Genomic DNA, 25,218 nt, shown 5'->3' on the forward strand with positions numbered 1-25,218 from the left:
AGCAGCTTTAGCAGGTTTACCTACACAACCCGACTTTGACTTCTCCTGACTCACTCTGATTCAGTGCCAGCTCTTTTTGGGATTGCATACAGACAGGCTGATGCAGTAATCTGCGCTTTAAGAACCTGTGCGCTGGATTTCAGTGCATGGTTTTAAGGCACAGATTACAATTTTTTTAAAAACTGCCCAATGCAGTAAGCTACTATGCTAATGCACTGGGGGATTAAAAATAAAAGCACATTGAATGGAAAATGTGTGTTTGGCACAGGCTGAACACACAAACTCAGGAAGGGCTGGGGTGGGGGCATTAAGGTTGACAGGAGAGAGCAAACGTCACCACTTAGCTGGATAAGTACTGCCAGATAGCTGGAATAATACTGTCTGTGTGAGATGGAAAGCAGCAGAATCTTCCCAAACTGATGTCATCTAGCCGGGGACTCCCCGAAAATCCACTGAGCTAGGGTGCCAGGGCTTTCACTGAAAAATTCCCAAAAAAGATAAGTTCAAAAGTATCTTAAACAACCCTGGAGTCTAGAACCAGTAATCATTTGCTTGTTTCCTACTGCGTGAAGGATTTAATCCATGAGGCCTTGTACATCAGAACAGAGAAACAACAATTTAGGAATCACTCCTACACCTCTGTCTTCCAACACAAAAAGCCACACACAGCTGTGCTGAGAGCTGCTTTTATACCAGCAGGGGGCTGGCCAGTCCAGCAACTCTGTGGAGGAGCTGTTCTGAAATGGTGCACCCCTCTCTCCTCTATCTAACTCCAACTTCTACCTCAAAAAAGCTAGGACCTTATAGTGAGATTCCCGAAGGGTCGTCACAAAGGCTTGAACTGAATGTGAAAAGAGATAGCGAGTCAATGTAATGGCTTGAGAAGAGGGGTTATATGGGTGTAGTGACCTTTGTGAAAGATAAGTCTTGCCACTGAATTTTGGATAGATTGTAGTGGAGTGAGATGATTCACTGGGAGACCAGTAAGAAGCAGGCTGCAGTAGTCTAAGAAAGAAATGACACATTTTAGCAGTGTTCTGGAGATGTGCAGAGAAGGAGAGAGAGATGACCGCAAGGTTACTGTTTGAGGGCACTGGGAGGATTACGGTGTTATCCACATCAATGGACAAAGCATGAGGAGGGGGCTTCTCTATTCTGTATGGATCATCCCTTCCATCTTTTTGTGGGAGCTTTTCCAATTAGGTCATGTAGATGGCGAAGGGGATCTTGATGGTGAAGCATGAATTAAAGCCTCTCTCTTCTCTTTTACTGTCAGGACAGGGAGGAAGTCCCCTCACTCCCCTCCATGGTCTTTGACTCCATTCATAAGTACAGGCTGGCAGGAAAATGGACACATTGTATCAAATTCCAAAACCAACAGTAACTTTATGGCCAAAACTCGATTGCTATGGATAGGGAAATGCTCTCCACTGACCTCCTGCACTCCGGCCGTCGGATGCCAGTATTCAAAATGGCCCCTGTGACATAATTAGGGCAAAAGCGATCGGCGCCATTTTGAATACTGGCATCCGACGGCCGGAGTGCAGGAGGTCACTCCCGGACCCCCACTGGACTTTTGGCAAGTCTTGTGGGGGTCAGGAGGGTCCCACAAGACTTGCCAAAAGTCCCTGGTGGTCCAGCGGGGGTCCGGGAGCAATCTCCTGCACTCGGGCCGTCGGCTGTCAGTAATCAAAATGGCGCCGATAGCCTTTGCCCTTACTATGTCACAGGGGCTACCGGTGCCATTGGTCAGCCCCTGTCACATGGTAGGAGCACAAGATGGTGCCGATGGCCATGTGACAGGGGCTGACCAATGGCACCGATAGCCCCTGTGACATAGTAGGTCAAAGGCTATCGGCGCCATTTTGATACCGGCAGCTGAGGGTGTGAGTGCAGGGGATGGCTCCCGGACCCCCCGCTGGACCACCAGGGACTTTTTGGTAAGTCTTGGGGGGGTCAGGAGGGTGGGGAGTGTGTTTAAATTGGCTCATTTAGGCGGCTGAATAATTTGGCAAAGATTCATTGTATTCGTGGGGAATCGCGATACATTTTGCTTCCCCACGAATACAATGAATAGGGCCCTATACGTTGCAGATTCCCGATTCGTAGGGAACGAATGCACACCCCTAACATATACCCTACCCTACTTTCAGGAGTCCTCCCTCAGATTGCAATTGGTCAGAATTCACTCCAGTATCTGAATCAACTATACTATCCATTAAACAGAAGCAAAAAATCTCTAATTCTCCATTGAATCCATGCTTTGGTTCTCTTTTTAAATCTATGGGGGTCCCTCACCTGCAACTTTCTGTGTCCACTGGTGAACCAATCTCTTGAGTCAGGCTTGTTTCCGGATAGTTTAAAACAAACTTCAATTCTCCCAATAACAAAAAACAAAATGAAAGACACCCCTAGAACTTAACAATTTTAGACCTATCGCAGTTCCATCCTTAGCCAAACTCATAGAATCAGTAGTGTTATCTCAACTCTCAGACTTTATCACCGAACATGACATTCTTTACCCTGGTCAACTTGGTTTCCGTAAAGGTCATTCAACAGAAACGTTACTTCTTTCCTCCTTTGATTCATTATTATGAGGCTTTGACTCTAATACTGATTTTATTCTCGTTCTCTTAGATATTTCTGCAGCTTTTGACACTCTTGATCATCATATTCTTGTATCAGGTTTACATTCCATAGGCATCTCTGCGACACTCCTAAACTGGTTTTCATCTTATTTATCAGACCGCACGCAACAAATTAATATTGGTAATTATTCATCTGATCGATATATGATTTCTTCTGGTGTTCCACAAGGATCTTCTCTTTCACCAATTCTTTTTAACATTTACCTGCTTCCTCTCTATCATATTCTTTCCTCCTTAAACATTCAATTTAAAATATATGCTGATGACATTCAGTTTCTGGTACCTTATAACACTTCATGGTCCTCCACTCTCTCTATGGTTACACTATACATAAACACGATCAATGCCTGGCTATCGCATAATCGTCTAAAACTAAACCCTTCCAAAACAGAAATTGTCTATCTAACATCTTTCTCTAACCTCACAACTGGTCCTCCCTCCTATCTCTCAATAAATGGCATATCCATCCCTATTCTAAACCAAGCATGCAACCTAGGAATACTGAAACTCTGATCTCTCGCTGACACAACCCATCTCTGCTATAACAAAAAAATCTTTTTTCAAGCTACATCTGTTAAAGCGTCTTCGTCCCCTGCTTTTTATCAAGATTTCCGCATCGTCCTTCAATCCCTTGTTTTCTCAGGACTTAATTACTGTAACGCACTCTATCTGGGTTTACCTGATTCAGCTATCTGTCCCCTCCAATTAGTTCAGAATGCTGCTGTTCGTATACTATCCGGTACCTCTTTAAGAAAAACATATATCTCCAATACTCTGTTCTTTCCACTGGCTTCCCATTAGTTTCAGGATCCAATATAAAATGCTGTCCACTATCCACTCACTTATACATAACCCATCTTCAATTTGGCTGTGCTCTATTCTGCAAATTTATAAACCAACATGACACTTAAAATCTTTAACTAAAACCTTATTGGATATTCCTTCAGTCTGTCTTGCAAGGCTGGAGATTACAAGAAAAAGAGCCTTCTCTGTCGCTGGTCCATCCATTTGGAATTCTCTACCAAACTCTCTTCAACAAATTTCAAACTCACAACAATTCAAGAAATCATTAAAAACATACTTATTTCAATTAGCTTTTAAGATTCCTGCATCATTCAGAACACATCTAATCCCCCTCAACTCTCATCCTCCTCCATTCCCCAGCTACTTTACTTTAATACACTTATGCGGTTTGGTGCTGAATACTAGATTAGATATTTTTAGTTTTTTTAGTAGTTTTATTTTTTATATGTTTTTGTTGTTTTTTAGTTTTTTATATTATATTATTTGAGATTTCATATTTTATTATGTATGCTCTGTATGTAAACCATTTTGATTAATTTTTATATTGTAAAAGCGATATATAAACATTTTAAAATAAATAAATAAAATCGAGACCATATTAACTGATGAGAGTGTTGATACAATTTCAACAGAGCATTGAGCCATGAACAGGATCTCGAGTGAGAAGTTTGAACATAATTAACCCAATTTCGGATTCAATGAGTTGTCGCAGACATAGCCAGTATAACTATATAAGGATTGGAGTGATATGTTCAGAATGTTTATGGCCAGAAATAAGCAATGTGGCTGCATTCGAGAGTAATTGAAGTGGCTGAATAGTGGAATCAGGGAGCCCAAAATAAAGTCCATTGCAATAATCAACACGACTCTACTGAATATGGTGCTGCTCCAAATGGGAAGGACAGATAAAGGTTGGAGCTGTGATCTTCTCAGGCATGGCTCTACCAGGTGTGCACAGCGTGTAATTTCATAGGGCGGCAGACCCGGGGGGGCTACGGAAAAAGAGTAGGGCTCAAGGCCGCCGGTGAACCCTCTCTCACCAGTGGCCGAGAAGAGGAAGAGACCTGCAAGGCCTCCAGTGGACCCCCATCCCACCAGTGGTGAGAAGAGGAAGAGGCCCACGAGGCTGCTGGTGGACGCCATCCCACTGTGTTATATGTGCCATCCGTGGCAGACCCATGGCACGGCCCCCTTCACCTCTCTGCAGTATCTCCAGTACCTGGTTCCTCATCCCTGGTGGCGGTAGGCTGCCAGATCTGTCCTCGGGCCACCCCAGTGTCTCCGGCTCAGCAACAGACCCTCATGTTCCTGGACCAGGCACCATTTCCACTGCTCCACGTTGCACCTCTCCGCTTGGCCTGCGGAGAGATGCTGCTACTCGGCGCCGCGCCCATCACTAATGCTTAAGTAGGACCCGCGATGGGAACCAAGCCGCAGCCCCGGATGATGACGTCAGCAGAGCACCGGTAATTAAGCCCGGGCTCTGTTCCCTAGCTTTGCCTTTGCAACAGGACTCCTAGCTGGTTGAGTACTTGTCTCCTGAGAGATTCATCTCACTCCCATGTTCCTGTTCCTCGCTGATCCTGGTTCCTGTCTCCTCGCTCCTACATTCCTGCTCTTCACCTTTCCTCGGATTACCTACACGGACTTTGACTCTTTCCAAGCCCGGACCTCTGCTTTGCCTGACCACGCTATTGACTCTCTCCAAGCCCGGACCTCTGCTTTGCCTGACCACGCTATTGACTCTCTCCAAGCCCGGACCTCTGCTTTGCCTGACCACGCTATTGACTCTCTCCAAGCCCGGACCTCTGCTTTGTCTGACCTCACCATTGCCTCTCTCCAGACCCAGATCTCTGCATTGCCTGATTACATCATTGCCTCTCTCCAGAAGCAGACCTCTGCATTGCCTGACTACGTCGTTGCCTCTCTCCAGATCCAGACCTCTGCATTGCCTGACTACATCGTTGCCTCTCTCCAGACCCAGACCTCTGCATCATTTGACTACGCTTGACTATCTCCGTGATCATACCTCAGCCTTGCTTGCCATTGCTTCCAGATTGCTGCCAGCCCTGACTCAAACTTGTTCCCCGACGCCTCTTCAGCCTACGTCCTGGACTTGGTCTATTCAGGCTTCGGCCTGCTCTTGCTTGGGCGCCCCCTGTCTGTCTTCATTCCTTTGGTGCCCGAGTCTCCGGGACACTACCTCGTCCAGTGCAAGACCATCTCTCTCCTGCTGTCTCTGGGATGATCTTGTTCTCCTCATCGACAACATATGGAGACCCACCTAAGTCCAGCAGGCCCCAGCACCCAAAGGCTCAACCCGCGGGGAATGAGGGCTGGTATTGGTGAAGCTCCAGCTGGCCTCTGTTCATCAGCCCACTCTGCCTGCTGACGGGTTGCGTCAACCCCACCTCAGCCCAAGGGTCCACCTTCGGAGCAACAGGTTGCAAAGGCCATGGACTCGGCAGAGCTGTGTGTCCTCCAGGCTATTCATGGCCTGGAATCCAAAGAACAAGAACAGCAGCAGTTTCTTGAGGCACTGGCCTCCTCCACTGAGCGTCTCCACGCCCGGCTTGATGCCCTCACCAGCAATCCGGTTCCAGTACCAGCTCCTTCTCATCCACAGCCGTCACCTTCTATGCCTAGAGCCTTGTTGGCCCTACCAGTGCCCCAGCACTTCAGCGGTGACTCCAAGCTCTGCAGAGGGTTCATCAACCAATGCTATATGCAGTTCGCTCTGCAGCCTTCCGTCTTCCAGGATGAATTGACCAAGGTCACCTTTATCTTGTTTCGACTCGAAGGGACGACGCTGCCCTGGACTTCTCCCCTGTGGGAGCGATCGGACTCCCTCCTAAGGAAATTGTCTTGGTTCATGGCCGTGTTTCGACAGACCTTTGATGATCCAGGGCAGCATGCCATGGCAAGCACTAGTTTGTTACACCTCCATCAAGGTCAAAGAAGTCTTTTTGACTACACTATTGAATTTTGGACTTTAGCTTCTGAACTCGCTTGGCAGGAAGACTGCCTATGAGCTATCTACCTGGATGGACTTTCCTTGCAGCTGAAGGATGAGCTGGCTGCACGGGAGCTCCCTTCCTCTCTTGAGAACCCTATAGACTTGACGGGCCAAATTTATCATCGTCTCCAAGAGCGTCGCCGGGAGAGTCGGATGCCCAAGAAGCCCTCTCGGGTTCGATCACTTTCACCACCCACCACCAGCCCTGCCTCTGGTAGGGTCTCTATTGTGGCCAAGATGGAAGAGCCCTTGTGGTTGGGCCGTGGGCGGATGACCCGGAAAAGCACCTCCGGCGGAGACAAACTGGTCTGTGTCTGTATTGCGGAGCTCTGGCCACCATCTACAGGCCTGCCCAGTCCATCCAGGAAACTTCCCGGCCTAAGTTCAGTAGGGGTCTTGAATTTGGGCACAACATCTTCGGCCCTTCAATTGTCTGAAACGGTCACCCTGATCTGGGACTCTCGGTCCTTTCCAGTTCTTGCTCTGGTGGATTCCAGAGCAGGAGGTAATTTTATCCTCAAGGATCTAGTTCAACTACTGGCTATAAAGACCCATTCTCTGGAGATCTCTTTGTGCATTGCTTCCATTTATGGGGACCCACTATCCGGTTGGATATTCCTCACCACAGAGCCAGTTCATCTATGCACTGGCACCCTCCACATGGAAGAAACTGAATTACTAGTAGTGGAGAAATCCATTCATCCGGTGGTCTTAGGACTCCCTTGGCTCCAACATCACTACCCTCAATTGGATTGGAGTTCACTCCAACTGGTGGAATGGGGTCCCACCTGCCACCAGTCTTGTCGACGTAAAGTGGTACCGCCACCTGTGGTCCCTCTGGCCGCCACTTCTTCAGGCATACCTGCTCCGTATGCAGATTTCAAAGACGTATTCTCCAAGCAAAAAGCAGACTTTTTCCCACCTCTTCAGAGGTTTGATTGTCCCATAGACCTCCTACCTAGGACCATGCCTCCCCGAGGGCACACTTATCCTCTGTCTCTTCCTGAGATGAAGGCCATGACGGAGTACATTCAAGAAAACCTTGCAAAGGGGTTCATCCGCCTCTCTACATCTCCTGCCGGAGCAGGATTCTTTTTCATGACCAAGAAGGATGGGTCTCTCAGGCCGTGTATCGACTATCGTGGCCTGAATTCCATTACCAGCAAAGACAAGTACCCTCTGCCGCTGATCTCGGAACTATTCGATCGCCTGCATGGAGCATCCATATTCACCAAGTTGGATTTACGCGGGGCGTACAACTTGGTACAAATCCGCCTGACGATATTTGGAAAACAGCTTTTAACACCAGAGACGGGCATTACGAATACCTGGTGATGCCCTTGAGCCTCTGTAATGCGCCTGCAGTTTTCCAATGAATGATGAACGAAATTTTCAGAGATTTGCTGTATATCAAGGTTGTGGCATACCTGGATGACATCTTTTCTAAAGATCTGACATCTTTTCTAAAGATCTGGCTACACACCGCACTGATGTCTGTACCGTCCTCCAATGCCTCCGTGAGAATCCTTATTTGCAAAGTTGGATAAGTGTTTATTTGAGAAATCCAGTCTGCTTTTCCTCAGGTACATTATTTCACAACAAGGATTTTCTATGGACCCCGCCAAGCTAAAAGGAATCCAAGACTGGCCGCAGCCCGTGGGTCTGGCTCTCCAGCGGTTATTAGGATTCTCCAATTATTATTGTCATTTTATTCCACACTATTCAACTTTGGCCGCTCCTCTGTCTGCATTGATTCGTAAGGGCCAAGATACTCGAAATTGGCACCAGAAGTCATCACAGCCTTCCACTGCCTCAAAGAAGCTTTCCTGGCTGGGTCTTGTCTTCACCACCCTGACCCGAACCGCCCCTTCCAGGTTGAAGTGGATGCCTCCGCAATTGGAGCTGGGGCGGTCCTGAGCCAATGCACTGCTTCTGGACCTGTAGTCCCATGTTCATTCTACTCTCGCAAGTTCTCGTTTGCAGAACAAAATTATAGTATCGGAAATCGCGAGTTACTCGCCATCAAACTTGCCCTTGAAGAATGGCACCCGTAGTTAGAGGGCGCTCAACACAAATTCATTGTATTCACTGACCACAAGAACCTGGAACATTTAAGCCATGCCCAATGTCTCAAAGCCCGCCAGGTCCGATGGGCATTATTCTTTTCCAGGTTCAATTTTGAACTTCGTTACCGTCCAGCTGAGAAAAACCTCCAGGCAGATGCCCTATCATGCTCTATCGAGCCTGAAGATAATCCTGTAGAACCCAGCCACATAATAGATCCAGCCTGTATTTGCTTATCCGCTACTCACCCAGTCCTTACTGGGAAGACTGTTGTGCCCCGATGACTCCGAGAAAGAGTCCTCCGTTGGGCACATGACTCGAAGTTTGCTGGTCACCCAGGGCGAGCACGAACCTTGGAGCTGCTCCAGCAGTTCTGCTGGTGGCCCACTATGGTCTCTGACACTAAAGCATACGTTGAATCCTGTAACACTTGTGCGCAACAAAAACCCTTGGTTTGCTTCAACCACTTCCAGCTCCCGAGGAACCGTTGACCCACCTGTCTACGGATTTCATCATGGACTTGCCTCCATCTAAAGGCCATACCATTATATGTGTAACAATAGATTGATTTTCAAAGATGGCCCATTTTGTCCCTCTACCGGGCCTACCATCTGCTCCTGAGTTGGCACACCTATTTTTTTGTCACATCTTCAGATTACATGGCCTACCCAAGGAAATTGTCTCTGATAGAGGTCAACAATTTGTTGCTAGATACTGGTGCGCCCTGTGCCGTAAATTCGGCATTAACATCAGTCTAACAACCCCCAATCCCCTCAAGCCAATGGAAAAGCTGAGCGTATGACTCACTCTTTAAAGGCTTTTCTCCGTGCCTACATACATGACTGCCAAGACAATTTGTCTGAACTCCTTCCTTGAGCGGAGTTTTCTCACAACACCCACATTGCCACTGCTACATGCACGTCACCATTTTCCATCGTCCACGGGAAGCAACCATGACCACCATTGCCCATACCATTATCAGTACCTTTCCCTGCTGCACAGGCTACAGCTGATGTCCTCAAGGCTTTATGGGAACAGACGAAACTTCGCTTACATCAAGCTGCTTCCCGGGCCAAGAGATCTGACAGTCACTGACCTCGGCCCCTGAATTCCTTCCCGGCCAGAAAGTCTAGTTGAACACTCGGTATATCCAACTCAAGATACCTTCTCAAAGGTTCGCTCCAAGGTACATTGGACCCTTTTTCGGTCACTCAACGCATTGGCCAATTACATATCAGCTTCGGCTGCCACCTACGCTGGGAATACACAATACGTTTCACGTATCTCTTCTAAAACCAGTGGTCTTGTCCTGGCCTTCCCGAAAGGCTCCTGAACCACCTCCATTGGTGGCTGAAACTGATATGACCTACAAGGTACATGAAGTTCTCGACATCCACTGTAGGGGCTGCCGGTGGGAATACCTCCATTCCTGGGAGGGTTACGGCCCCAAAGAAAACTCGTGGGAACCAGCTCGAAAAATCCTGGACAAAATCCTCCTCCTGTACTTTCATCGAGCCCACCCGGGCAAACCCTGACCTCCAAGGGGGGCATAAAATGGGGGGTACTGTTACGCATGCCATCCGCGGCAGACCCACGGCACGGCCCCCTCACCTCTCTGCAGTAACTCCAGTACCTAGTTCCTTGTCCCTGGTGGTGGTAGGCCGCCAGCTCCATCCTTGGGCCACCCCTGGTGCCTCTGGCTCAGCTACAGACCCTGGTGTTCCCGGTAAGGGCCACCACTTCAACTGCTCCACGTCAGCCCTCTCTGCGTGACCCATGGAGAGACGCAGTGCCGTGCCCCTCCCTAGGCGTGCGTGCGCGCATCACTAATGCTTAAGTAGGGCCCTCGGCGGGAACCAAGCCACGCCCCCGGATGATGACGTCAGCGGAGCACCGGTACTTAAGCCAGGCTCTGCTCCCTAGCTTTGCCTTTCCAACAGGTCTCCTCATTGGTCGAGTACTCGTTGCCTCCTCAGAGATTCGTCTCACTCCCGTGTTCCTGTTGCTCGCTGATCCTGGTTCCCGTCTCCTCGCTCCTATGTTCGTGCTCTTCACCTTTCCTCGGATTGCCTACACGGACTTTGACTCTGCTTCGCCTGACCACGCCATTGACTCTCTCCAAACCCGGACCTCTGCTTTGCCTGACCTCGCCACTGCCTGACTACGTAGTTGCCTCTCTCCAGACCCAGACCTCTGCATTGCCTATGCCATTGCTGCTCTTCAGACCCAGACCTCTGCATTACCTGACTACGTCGTTGCCTCTCTCCAGACCCAGACCTCTGCATTGTCTGACTATGTCGTTGCCGCTCTCCAGACCCAGACCTCTACAACATTTGACTATGTTTGACTATCTCCGTGATCAGTCCTCAGCCTTGCTTGCCACTGCTTCCAGATTGCCACCAGCCCTGACTCAAACTTGTTCCCCGAAGCCTCTTCAGCTTATGCCTTGGACTTGGTTTACTCTTGCGCAGACGTCCCTATCTGTTTTCATTCCTTTGGCGCCTGAGTCTCCGGGACACTACCTCCATCCATCTCTCTCCTGCTGTCTCTGGGCTGACATCAATATCCTCATCGACAACATAAGGAGGCCCACCTAAGTCCAACCAGCCCTGGCACCCAAAGGCTCAAACTGCAGGGAATGAGGGCTGGTATTGGTGAAGCTCCAGCTGGCCTCCATTCATCAGCCCACTCCGCCTGCTGACATTGGTGGCCTGTAGGTCCTAACCTACGGGTTGCGTAAACCCCTCCTCGGCCCAAGGGTCCACCTCCGGCGCAACACACTGGTGATGGCAAGAGGAAAAGGGAGCCTGATCACTATCCAAAACACATGCAGTTAGAACATGCTATGTGCTGATCTCGAGATGCATGAGATCAGCATAGAGGAAGTGTTAGCCTTGTGAGATCTGATTAGCACAGGGGCTGGTGCACAAAGAGGAGCAGCAAAATGACTCCCAATGGTATGTATGAGTATAAGTGAATAAATAAATGGATGAGAGCTTGACTGTGGTGCAGGTGTGTGTGTGTGTGTGTGTGTGTACGAGAACCTGATAGGGGTATGTGGTATGTGTGATTGAGAGCCCAACTTGGGTGTAGGTGTGAATGGGAGCTTGCCGTGTGTGTGTGAATAGGAACCTAACTGGGGTGTATGTGAATGTGAATAGAGCCTAACTGAGATGTGTGTGTGCATGGGAACTTGACAGGGGTGGGTATGTAAGAAGACCTATTTGGGGTGTGAGTGTGTGTGTATGTGTAGATGAGAGCCTGACAGGGGTGTATGTTTATGTATGGAAATCTGTCTGGGTCGTGTGTGTATGTGTGTGAATTGGATCCTGACTTGGGGGTGTGTAGGTGTGCTTGTGGGCATGGAAACCTAATTGGTGTGTGTGTGTTTGTATGGGCATAGAAATGTGACTAGGGTGTGGGTGTGTGAATGGGAACTGATTGGCCTGTGTGTGAATGAGTGGGAACCCTTCTGGTGCCAGTGTCTGCCATTTTGAAATATTTTATTCAGAACATTTTTAAAATTTTAGTATGAGCTCTTAATTATCGGATGTTATTCTATTCCTTAACTCATTGGAACTATTTATTTTATAAGTATGGTTTTACTAATATCATTGATTTATATTCCTTTATTTTATTGTTTGATGAATGATTTATGAGGACTGGTGATGTTTGTGTTTCCATTGCTGCATTGCATACAGAATCTGGCTTGTTGCAGTTTCCAGTTCAGTGCTATCTACATATTTCTGTTTATACTTTATTCTGTATTTGGTAAGGGTGAGTCTGTATGCTGTATGTTAAATGTTTAACCGAGATGGGGTATTCTGTGCTCCTACCATGTGACAGGGACCAACCAATGGCACCGGGAGCCCCTGTCACATGGTAAGGGCAAAGGGCCACTGGCGCCATTTTGATTCCTGGCAGGCCCGACGGCCAGATAGTGGAAGATTGCTTCCGGGTCCCCCGCTGGACCACCAGGGTTTTCAGTAAGTATTGGGGGGGATCGGGATGGTGTGGGGCTTGTAAAGTAAATTTGAAGGGTTGGGTTGTTTTGGTTTTTTTTAAAAAGTAAAATGTGCCCCTCCCCCCACGCTAACCTGAAAAACAAATTTTTCCCGCATTGCGGGAAAATCCATTTTGGGATTCGGGTCCTCTGAACCATGTCGAATTAGACAATTTTGTTGAAATATTCCAGTTCTGAAAAAACGAATGCACACATCTCTACTATTGGTGCCATATTCTCCCCATGGACTGGATTGTTCCAGGCATCGGACCTCTGCGCTTCTCATTCTAGGTTCCTCCCTCAGCATCTCCCGCTACCCGGGGCCAGGCTAGAACAACTTTACCCGGACTCCTTCTCAGTATCGCCCGCTCCTTGGGCCCTGGCTCAGCTCAACCGTACTGGACTCTCTCTTGGCGCTTCCCGCTCCTCTGGGCTGAGCTCAGTGCAACCTTACCCGGACTCCTTCTCGGCGCCTCCTGCTCTGTGGGTCCTGGCTCAGTGCAACCCTACCTGGACTCTCTCTCAGTGCTTCCCGCTCCTTGGGGGTCAGGCTCTGCGCCATTCTACCTGTGAGCTCCAACCGCAGTACCCGCAGCTCCTAGGAATCCCACGGCACTCCTCCTTGAGTACTTTTGCCTCTGTACCTTCTCTCTTTGGGAGTAGGCTCAGCCCAGCATACCTCCAGACTGAGTCGGTGCCCTGCTCCTCGGGGTATCCCTCTATGCTACTACTACAGAGGCCCCTGTCATCAGCTTGCCGTACCCCAGGCTGTACTCCGGCACTGCTTTCCTACAGGCACCTGCTTCAGCGGGTTCTCCACTCTAGCCTTATCCAGCGGACTACAGGCCATGCCTCTTCATCTGCATCCCATTGTCTCGAGGCTACTCCCATGTGGTCCTGCACTATGCTCTTCAGAGCTACAGTGGTCTTGCACTCCCTGAGACCCTTTCTCTCCTTGGCTCCTGGAGGGCTCCTGTCTCGAACTGTGCCTAAGCTCTCTGATCCTCTCTGCAAGCACTCGCTTACCCTTTCCAGGACCAGCCACACAGGGACGCTCCAAGTCCTCCCAGCCCTGGCACCCAAGGGCTCAACCTGTGGGGAATGAGGGTCGGCACAAGTGACGTCCCAGCTTGACGTCCCAGCTTGCCTCTGTTCCCAGTCAGTCTCGCCTCCTGACGGTGGGGACCTGTGGGGTCCAACTCCTCAGGTAGCAACAACCCCACCTCGGGCCAAGGGTCCACAGTTCCTAACTGTGTGTGTTATTCTTGCTCTTCAGGACAGGTACCTGTACAAAACAGGAAGGACTCACTGGATGGGTGTTGAAAATAATATTTACTGAAATTGATTAGAGTAAAATCAATAAAGTGTATAAATAAAATGTCCACATACATCCAGATTCCTTGTCTTTGATGTAGTACAAGTCTAAACGATGTATCCCGCTGTGGAAGTGACATTTTTTCTTTAAACTTGGAACATGTAATCCATCCATGGTATGGACTGAATGTCTGTCCCAAGGGGCTGGGGTATCCTAACCAGAGCGAATGTCCCTTTTCCCAAACAGTACCTGATTCCAGAAGGGCTCTCCCGATCTTCACCTGCCTGTGTCCTGGGTCCCAGGGTGGAAACTCCATTTGAAAAATAGCTCTCTCACTGGACAAAGAAGGGGGCAGCAAAAATACTTTCTTTCCCCCAAAATGGAAAAAAAAACAAAAAGAGTTTCACTTGCTGACACTGTAACCTCCTCTGATGGGCCGAAGGGGTGACCAGGTCCTTCCTGCAGCTCTGGAGAGGGGGTTACAGCCTCCCAGAAGGTGCAGGTCGAACCAGCCCGAATCCTGACTTTCATTCCTTCTTGAATTCAAAACCACCCTGCCTGCTAGTCCCATGGTCTAACCTCCCCCTTGCCTAAGAGACTGCCCATTCCTGCAGAGGTGAATGGCACAGCCTGCAATGCAGACGGATTCAAATGAAAGGCTGGGGACTAGGGCCACTTGGAGGAGACTTCCTAATCTCTACAATAATGGGAAGGAAAAGAGGGCCAGGATAGGCCTGGGTTGCTTCTGGAACATATAAAAGAAAGAGATACTGTGTAACTGTTGCTAACAGAAGAAAGGCGCAGAGTAAGAAACATGTATTTTACTATTTTTTGTGTTTTTAGAAGTGAAGAGCCACTTAAGAACTGTGATTTTGTCTGTCTATCTCTGCTATTGGTGTTTTGTCAACATGTTTTATTCTACAGTAAACTATTTCTATTTTGGAGCTCAGCTTTAGGCTGGACATTGTATTTTTATTCTGGAGGGTCCTTGGCCCAGGACTGACCCCTGCAGGTTACCTTGCCTCCAGCTCATGCCCCAGAGATTTGATCTCCCACCTTGGGAGAGTAACCCATTGCTCCCCAAGGCTGGGAGGGTGACCCTGAGTGGTGCAGGGGTTACGTGAATTTACTGCCTCTTCCACACGGAGTCCTGTGTGTATTTGCAGCTTACCTTCCAGTGCTGAAAGTCCTGCAGCAGATTCTCTCTGTTTCCAAACGCCCCCTTTTGGGACTGTGCTGAGTACATGTCATGTAAAGCATGTGCCAGTGTATAGACTGCAGTGTAAACACTGTACGAGAGCCTAAAATTATAAACATCAAAGAGTACAGCACCCAGGCTGCTCAGAGTCTCATTCCCAGTGCAGTTATGGGGGAAAGCAATGTTTCTAACGCTCTCTGTACTTGGCAGATTGCACTTAAAATTCCAATTCCAAAACCGTTTCAGTAAATCATCGTCTGGAAACATTGCTGGATTCACCCTAGATAGGAAGTCCTGGAATCCAGGAATCTCTCCTCTAGAAACTGAAAATGCCAAAGTGTCATTTATTACAAGGAAAGCTTTATCTAAGCCCAAATCTGTAATAATAGACAAAGTTGCTGAGACAATCCAAACTTTCTCTGATTTCTGGGCAAACTCCAGCCACTCAGTTCTCATGATCTCCTGCATTACGTAGGTCCTACTGCTGTAGAGAATGATTACAGTGGCAGTGGATTCTCTGATAATATTAATTGCTTGGTGAAAGATTTTTATTTTATTGCTGATAAATTCGTCAGGTATTACTACTGAAAATTCAACACAGACCCCTCTCTGGATGATCTCTCGCTTCAGTTCTTCAGTTGCTCTTTGCCCACTGTCATCTTCTGATGCCACAATCCCAACCCAGGTCCAGCCAAAGTGTTTGAGTAACTGAATAATTCCTTCATACTGAGCGCGCTCATTAGGGACTGTCCGGTAAAAGGATGGAAACTGAATCCCATCACTGAAGATCGGGTCCATGGCTCCATAACTGATCTGCAGAAAATGTTTGTCAAAATAAATGTTTAAAAATCATAATTAAAGCAGAGCACATTTATAAAAGGAATCCCAACCTGATAAGATAGGAAAGCACATGGTACGTCCCAAACATAGTGTGCATATCAGAATCTCTGGCAACCCAGGGATGTGATAACAGGAAGCTATAAGGAAACTATACTGTATTCAGCTTATCATAGGGTAGTTTCTTTCTTATATATGGCATCTGTAGTGTGTAGGGATGTGAATCGTTTTTCAACGATTAAAATTATCGTCCGATAATGTTTATATCGTCTTAAATCGTTATAGAACACGATACAATAGAAATTCTAACGATTTATCGTTAAAAATCGTTAAATCGTGTTAGTGCGCACTAACTCGAGTTAGTGCGCACTAACTCCCCGTTAGTGCGCACTAACTCGATTTAGTGCGCACTAACTGAAAATGATACAAATAAACACTTTCCAGGTCACTGAAGGTCAGTTAGGAATGAATATGTGTTCCTATTGGCTGGCTGCCCTCTTATCTATTGATGTTACCAAGGTTACCACTGAGGTGATGGTTGGGGGGATGGGAAATGGAACTGGAAACTAACGAACACCAACAGAAAATGAAACAAAGTGTTCACACTTCCCAGGTCAGTAAAGGTCACTTAGGAATGAATATGTATGTATGTATTCCTATTGGCTGGCTGTGCTCTTATCTATTGATGTTACCAATATGGTTGGGGGGATGTGAAATGGAAACAGTTGGAAGCTTGACAAAAAAAGTAATGTAATGATCAGCACTCACGTGACTAGAACTTGTTTGTTTATTATTTTGTTAGCAGGCACCTGAAATGCTAGTGCATGTTGAATTTGCCAATCACTGTGCATTTTAGAAAGGTGGTCCTGGCTGGAACTGTACACAGTTCAAATATATGTAATTGATTGTTGGTAAGTGTATTTTTTAAGTAGCCACACTGGCACCAGTATGTTTACTTTTCCTCCTACTTAACTCACTAGCTCAGTTTTGTAAGAAGGGCTTCTCTGCTTGTGTGTTGTTTTTGTTTGGTGTGAGGAGAGCAGAAACATCAGATCTTTATTCAATCTACTACAGTCATCTCTTACAGTGCCCTATCCCTATTAATACCAGGAGTGTTGTGATCTTCCTGCACACAGTGCCCTAACCCTGATACCAGTCTGAGACAGCTCCCTCCCTGCATTACTAGTGAGATGCTGGCTTCACAGACAGGGGGGAGCTGCCTGACCCTCACTCCTGACTTCCCCCATGTCCCAGCTAGTGAATGGTGTGTGGGTGAGGGGGGGGGGGAGGATGGTGAAGTCTGAGACAGCTCCCTCCCTGCATTACTAGTGAGAGGCTGGCTTCACAGACAGGGGGGAGCTGCCTGACCCTCACTCCTGACTTCCCCCATGTCCCAGCTAGTGAATGGTGTGTGGGTGAGGGGGGGGGGGGAGGATGGTGAAGTCTGAGACAGCTCCCTCCCTGCATTACTAGTGAGAGGCTGGCTTCAAAGACAGGGGGGAGCTGCCTGACCCTCACTCCTCCGGGGTATTGTGATCTTCCTGCACACAGTGCCCTATCCCTGATACCAGGGGTGTTGTGATCTTCCTGCATGCAGTGCCCTATCCCTATTAATACCAGGAGTGTTGTGATCTTCCTGCATGCAGTGCCCTATCCCTGATATCGGGATGTGTGCAAGAAGATCACAACACCCCCGGTATCAGGAATAGGGCACTGTGTGCAGGAAGATCACAACACCCCCAGTATCAGGAATAGGGCACTGTGTGCAGGAAGATCACAACACCCCTGGTATTAGGGATAGGGCACTGTGTGCAGGAAGATCACAACACTCCTGGTATTAATAGGGATAGGGCACTGTGTGCAGGAAGATCACAATACCCCTGGTATCAGGGTTAGGGCACAAGTTCTAGTCACATTGACTGATCACATTACTTGTTTTGTCAAGCTACCAACTGTTTCCATTTCCCATCCCCCATATACTGTCAGTAGGAAACTTGGTAACATGAATAAATAAGAGGGCAGCCAATAGGAATACATATTCATTCCTAAACTGACCTTAACTGACCTGAAAAGTGTCAAATTGTATCATTTTCAGTTAGTGCGCACTAACTCCCAGTTAGTGCGCACTAACTCCCGTTAGTGCGCACTAACTCGAGTTAGTGCGCACTAATCGGAAAAAACGATTTTTAACAATTTTTTAACTAAAAAATCGTGCCTAAGACGATTTTCTTGCCCTGCCACACGATTTCTATCATTAAGACGATATGGAAAACGATTCACATCCCTAGTAGTGTGTACTATCACAGAGAGCTTTCCTTTATTTGTAAATGATTTCTATTGTATCTGTAATAAATACCCCAACTCTTTCTCTATACCCAAGGGCTGAGAGATCGTTGGTTATTCCTCTTATCACACGGGCAAAGTTCCTGGATGTAATAAATGACTGCTTCATGGAGCGATTGGTTCAGGAACCAACAAGAGAGGGAGCTATTTTAGATTTAATTCTCAGTGGAATGCAGGATTTGGTGAGGGAGGTAATGGTGGTTGGGCCACTTGGCAACAGTGATCATAACATGATCAAATTTAAACTAATAACTGGAAGGGGGACAATAAGTAAATCTGCAGTTCTAACACTACTCTTTCAAAAGGGAAACTGATAAAATTAGGAAAATAGAAAAAAACTGAAAGGTGCAGCTGCAAAGGTTAAAAGTGTTCATCAGGCATGGACATTGTTTAAAAATACAATCCTAGAGGTGCAGTCCATATCTATTCCACACATTAAGAAAGGTGGAAGGAAGGCAAAACGATTATCATCATGGTTAAAAGGTGAGGTGAAAGAGGTTATTTTAGCAAAAAAAAAAAATCCTTCAAAAATTGGAAGAAGGATCCATCTGAAGAAAATAGGATAAAACATAAGCATTTTGTCAAATGAGACAGAAAAAAATCCGGGAATAACTAGTATACAATCAATAACATAAAATAACCAGTTATGTGATGTAATATTTGCTACCAAACGTCTTTACTGGAATGTACCCCTTATTTCATATGTTATGTTATGTTATGTTATTTATATGCTATTTATTCTGTATTGAAGTTTTTGAAGTTTTTGTACTCTATGGGTTGTATATGTTCCTTGTTTTCAATTTTTCAAATGTTCCTTCTATCGCTCCCATGCGACGGTTCTGTTGTACTGTAAACCGGTGTGATCTGTATACCTTACAGGAATGTCGGTATATAAGAATTTAAAATAAATAAATAAATAAATAAATGATATTAAGAAATGTGATATACCATTAAAATGAATTTTTCTTTATTAATCTCTTTGAACTTTTATATTACGAGTTTTTAACAATAAAATTTTTTGTGCTAGAGAGAAGACCTCAGTATTGGCAAGAGATCTGAAATTTCAGAAACTTCTTGTGAGCCAATTGTTACAGTCACTGGTCTTGTACTCTCTTATTTTCAATTTTAATAAAATTTTTAAATATCTTGGAATGATATCTTATCACGGATGTTATTGTGTATCTGAAAATAATTCTTATAACAGCGTTACCTGGTCTTGTTTAGCAATTATGATTTTTCAATCACTTTCATTATGGATTTTCAATCACTTCCATTATGGATTTTTTTTATCTTGTTTTTTCATAGCTTGATCTCACTTGAAGAGAAAATAATTTTTTTCTTTGGAACAATCTCCTTGCAACAATATCCTTGTAACGATGTTCTTATAACAATGTCCCTGTAACAATGTCGCTTTATCTTGTCTCATTAACAGCTGTCGATCACACTTTCTAAATTTTTGAACTGTGATTGAATCGCTATACTTTTATATTTCACAAGACATTCTTGTGGCGCCGTTTCTTAACTTGTTCTGTAGCAAATCATCAACTTGAATTTTGCAATTGTATTTCAGCCTTACTTTTTTTCAAACCTCAGATGGGTAATTTCACACCGTTCCGCTATCAAAACAGAACATGACTTGACATGTCCTGCATCAAGTCTTCCATTTTAACAACAGTCCCGACATTTTGAAAATTGGCAGGGCACTTATCTTTTGCTTGAGGTTTACCACCTTTACTTTCAATTTTCTTTAACCACACTGCCATGCCTCTAGCCCGAATTGGTCTATTGACCGCCGCCAACGTGGCCGATGTTTCGCCAGAAAACGCTGCTTCAGGGCGGACTCTAGAATGCAATGGCAAAAAAATTCATTAATTATATGCTTGCAAAAATGCTTTAAAAGTGGTAATTTTATCTGGAATACTTACAATTTGAGAAGTGAACCTTCTTCTTCAGTTGTCGTTCTCAGACTGAAACTTTTTTTTTTTTTTAACATGGCCGCGCTTATTTTAAGCAACTGATTGGCTTAAAATCAAACTGAAACTTTTTTTTAACATGGTTCCAACGAATGTACATCTCTTAAAACTAATTTCTGAAATGTGTCAATCAGGGGGTGTATGGGTCCAGGCGGAATCCATGATGACGGTTTTTTGATTACACAAAAGTTGTTTCAATAACAAAAAAATATCTGCACCTATTGTAGCACATTGTCTTCAAGAAAATCATAATACAAGAGATTTGAAATGGTTTGTGATTGACCATATCAAACAAGATTCAAGAGGCGGCAATCGAGAAAGACATTTGTTTAAAAAAGAGCAGGAATGGATTTTCAAGTTGCGATCAGAAGAACCCGTTGGTCTCTAGAGATGTGAATCGTGTGCCAGATCATCTTAACGATCAGATTCGGCTGGGGGGGGGGGGGAAATCTGATCATTAAGATATGTGAATTGGAATCGTTTCCGATTCCAATTCACATCGCTAATTTTTTTTTAGGGACGCCCGCGCCGCTAAAAAAAAACCAACCCACCCGACCCTTTAAATTGACCCCCCCTCCCGACCCCCCCAAAACCTTTTAAAATTACCTGGTGGTCCAGGGGGGCCTCGGGGGGCCTCAGGGAGAGATCCAGGAGGGCCTCGGGGAGAGATTTCCCGTTCCCAGGCATCAGCTGTTCTAAAAAAAAATGGCGCCGATGCCCCTTTGCCCTTACCATGTGACAGGGTATCCGTGCCATTGGTCGGCCCCTGTCACATGGTAGGAGCAGTGGATGGCCGGCGTGGGTTTTTTTTTTTAGCGGCGCGGGCCTCCCTAAAAAAAAAGGGTCGGGAGGGTGGGGGAGGCTAAGGGGGGGGTCTATTTAAAGGGTCGGGTGGGTTTTTTTTTTTTATCGGGCCATTGGCGCCATTTTAATTAGTGGCAGCCAAAATGGCGCCGATGGCCTGAGAGCGGGAGATCGCGCCGGGACCCCCCCCCCCCCCACTGGACCAGCAGGTAACTTAACATTTTGGGGGGGGTTCGGGAGGGTGGGGGAGGGTAAGGAATTAGTTTTAAAGGGTCAGGGTGGGTTTAGGGGTTGTTTTGGTGTGCCGGTTTTCCTGCCCTCCCCCAAATAATTCCCGTGCCCTATTTAACGATACAATACAAATACCTCTGACGATAAATCGGGGGCATTTGTATTGTATCGTGCACTCTAACGATTTAGGACGATTTTAAAATTATCGGACGATAATTTTAATCGTTCAAAAACGATTCACATCCCTATTGGTCTCAATTCCAAAATTGAATGGAATAGTTTAATACATTAAAAAACAGGATAGCCTTTAATGATGTTAAGATGAGTTCCGATGGTTATATACATGTGTAGTAATTAAGTACAAAAAAGAGATCAATGATTGAGTGCGGAAGTGCCAGTTCTTAGACCTTTAAAAATGACGTCAGGGACGCTGTGAAGGAGAGCGGATGTAGCTTCCCTTCTCTGGCTCTCATTCCTCTTATCCAGCCCCATCCTTCAAATCCCACGCATCAAATTAGCTCCTCATCCGCAGGATTCCGGGGGGAGCTGACGCCGGGGTACTTGGTCCACGAAATGTCCACTCGGACGGCGAGGAAAGAGAAAGAAAAGGAGAAAGATAAAGGGCGGCCTAACGAAATGCTGTCGGAGGATGAGCCGGGCCTGTCTGAATCACCTGTCCCTACCAACTGGGCTGATGTTAAGGCAGCGGTGGTGGAGGCATTAGAGCCCGAATTTAAGAAATTATCCCACCAATTAGGTGAATTGAACTCCTCCATTGCCGGTTATGAGACCCAATTTGGAGATATGGAACACAGAATCTCTGAAGCGGAAGATGGCCTTAACAGCACACAGGCTGAGTTGGCAGCCCTAAAGAAAACGTTGGAAATGCACACAGACAGACTGGAGGACCTTGAGAATAGGTCCCGCAGATCGAACCTTAGGTTGGTGGGACTTCCAGAATCCTTGAAGGAACAGGGGTTGCCACAATGGCTTGAAGCCTGGCTCACGAAAGAGCTTGCTCTAAATTTGACAAGAGGGCCCCTGCGTGTGGAGAGAGCACATAGACTTGGCCTACCCAAATCCCAGCAAGACAAGCCTCGGGTAGTGATAGCAAAAATTTTAAATTATGTGCACAAAGAGGAAATCCTGAGGGCTGTGAGAGGAGGTAAGGATCTTCGGTATGAGGGGCACAAGGTCCTCATTTTTCAGGATTTCTCGGCGGCATTGTTGGCCCAGCGGAGAGCTCTCTCACCTCTGTGTGCTCAGCTGCACAATCTTGGGCACCGTGCGATGATTGTTTACCCGGCTCGAGTCCGGGTCGTCACCCCCACCGGCCCTTGTTGGTTTGCAAATGCCGGCGACCTGCGGGAATTTATTTCCTCACTTACCGTATCTTCGGTAGGCCTCCGGAATTCGCCAGACGCGAGTCAGCATTGATGGCCACATGTTCAAAATGGCCGCCGGCACTCAGCATTCAGTAAGTTATCGGGCAGACGGCCGCGAGACTGTTCACGAGTACAAGATGCATAGCCGGGCGGGGGCTATTTTCTGCCTCCCCAACAACGTTTGGTTAATTGTTGACGTTCCCTGTGCCCACCATCTCCGGATGCTGACCGGGTGCTGAGTGTTTTATTGGGTGACCCGGAAGTTTGCCAAGTTGCTGTGTTCCATCAAACTGTATGTAAGTTCACCCTTCGCTGCGGATTCTTGTGCACACCCCGAAGATGGGCGACTGCGGTGGCGGTCCTGGGACTTGTGTTTGGGGGGTGGTGGTGAGTTAAAGCCACTCTGGTGTGAAGGGGCGCATCTGAAGTAGTCACTACTACGGTTGCTGCACGTTTTGATGAGCAATAAGCTGCGGATGTTGGGGGAGATCTACTGAGCCTCTGGTTTAGGATCGGCTGAGGTGCTTTGGTGCCCGGGATCTGTGAGCCTGGGTGAAGACGTCCGGTTTTTTCTTGCACCACATCTGCAAAGAGAGACAGCTACCGGGACATTTGCGTTGTAAAATGTTATTTGCTTTTGTTATGGTTGCTGTGTTAAACATGTTGGGGCTGCACTGTTTGGAAGGGTTGTTTGCACACACTGTTTTAACACATGACGGGCTCCTGTGGGGGGAGGCATCTGTATTCTGTTCGGAGTTTTTTTTTAGTCACTAAACGAGCAGCTGCAGATTGGGACAGTTTACTACCCTGGTTTCCTGCTTGGAGACCTTCTGAAGGGCTGACAGTTCCGTGACAGGGGGCGGGGGGGGGGGGGGTGCCTTGCCGGCTGGGGAGGCATCTTAGATGTGGGGGGGGGCTGGTAGCGTCTGTAGTGATCTCGCTGTTGGGGATTGGTTGGTGGTGGAATGGGGAATTTGGGAGTATGTGGGGACAGGGGGGGCGATGTAACAGGGGTTCAGGGCGGGAGGGGATGGGGAGGGGGGAAGCGGGGGGGACCCTAGCCAGACCCTGGTACTGTTCTGTTCTCTGGTTGGGCTGAGTGGTTGGTTTTATATGACTGATATTCTCAGGGTGGGTGAGTGTGTATGGATGCGGAGGAGGCTTTTGCTGGGACGGCCTCCTCTTCTCTTTTTGTTTCCCAAATTTGTTATGACCGAGTTTTTTGTCTCAGAGAATGGTTAGCGCAGGGCCTCTGTTTACCTCTTGGAATGTTTGTGGTATCCATTCTCCGATTAAAAGATATAACATTTTACAGGCCCTAAAACGCAAATCGGCAGATATTGCGTTCCTTCAAGAAACCCATCTTACGGATGCCGAGCATTTCAAATTGTGCCAGGGATGGGTGGGGGCGGTCCATTTTGCCTCGGGGGACTCGAAATCAGCGGGGGTGGCAATTCTAATCAAGAAGAACCTCCCTTGGCGGGTTCTAAAAGAGATTAAAGACCCTAGTGGTCGGTATTTAATCTTGGAGGCAGAACTTAATCTGACCCCTATAGTGGTATGTTGTGTTTACACCCCTAACACCCAGCAAAAAGCTTTCTATCGCTCTCTACAACAGGTGCTCCTTCCATATCTTGATAAAAACTGGTGGAAGGGGGGGACTTTAATGCCCTGCGAGATCCAACCTGGGATAGAACTTCAGTGGGGCCACGAACAGGGCAGTGTAATAAGCATCTTCAGTCTCTAGAGGACACCATACATTTGGTGGACTCCTGGAGGACCCTTCATCCCTTCGAAAAGGGTTTCTCCCATAGTGCCAGAGCGCATGCGACCCAAACCCGAATTGATTACTTTTATGTCAGTGCGCCCTACTTTTCTCAAGTCACAGAGGCTGGGATTGGAGATGTTCTCATCTCTGATCACGCCCCCATATGGATACGTTTAAAAGCTCAATTAGAGAGGCCTGAGGGGCGAATTTGGAGGTATCCTTATTTTTTAGTACAGGATTCCTCCTTTAAGACCTATGTCCGAGAACGATGGGAGGATTACGCCGCCTTAAATCAGCAGCATTTGGAGGACCCGGTCCTCTTTTGGAATACGGCTAAAGCCGTATTGAGGGGTGACATCATATCATATGTTGCTCACTGGCGGAAGTCAAAGGACAAACGTCTTTTACTTCTCACTGCTCAGCTGCAAAAAGCTAAGAGGGAATTGGTTGCCCACCCATCAGCGCATACACGTTCAGTATACATTTCCTTGCAAACAGAAATTAATTCCCTGCTGCATCAGAGGGCAGCAAAGAGTATTCTTTATTATCGATATCGGTTATTCCAGTTTGGTAATAAGTCAGGGAAAATGCTTGCGAACTTGGTCCGCTCGGTTGGGGGAGCAAGGCATGTCACAGCTGTACGTACGGTGACCGGCCGGATAGTTAACACCACCCCCGATATTCTAGCTTCTTTTCAGGAATTCTATACTGAGCTGTATAGCTCCGGGGGATGGTCTCAGGAGAAGTGGGATGAGTTTTCTGCTCGGGTTAAGATTCCCTCGATCACGGTGGCGCAACAACGGTGGCTAAACGAACCGATTCAGGCGGA

At 47.1% G+C, this 25,218-nt stretch overlaps 1 protein-coding gene across 1 annotated transcript in view; it reads right to left on the minus strand.

Moving 5' to 3' along the window:
* Positions 1–25,218, minus strand: part of LOC115092445 (vomeronasal type-2 receptor 26-like) — a 167,881-nt gene that overhangs the window by 55,133 nt on the left and 87,530 nt on the right. Inside the window, exon 3 of the mRNA XM_029603278.1 lies at positions 15,022–15,861. Coding sequence (XP_029459138.1) covers positions 15,022–15,861 — 840 coding nt within the window. The remainder of the gene's footprint in view (positions 1–15,021; positions 15,862–25,218) is intronic.

The sequence above is a fragment of the Rhinatrema bivittatum genome, chromosome 5, assembly GCF_901001135.1.
Source record: "Rhinatrema bivittatum chromosome 5, aRhiBiv1.1, whole genome shotgun sequence".
In the NCBI taxonomy this organism is placed as follows: Eukaryota; Metazoa; Chordata; class Amphibia; order Gymnophiona; family Rhinatrematidae; genus Rhinatrema; species Rhinatrema bivittatum.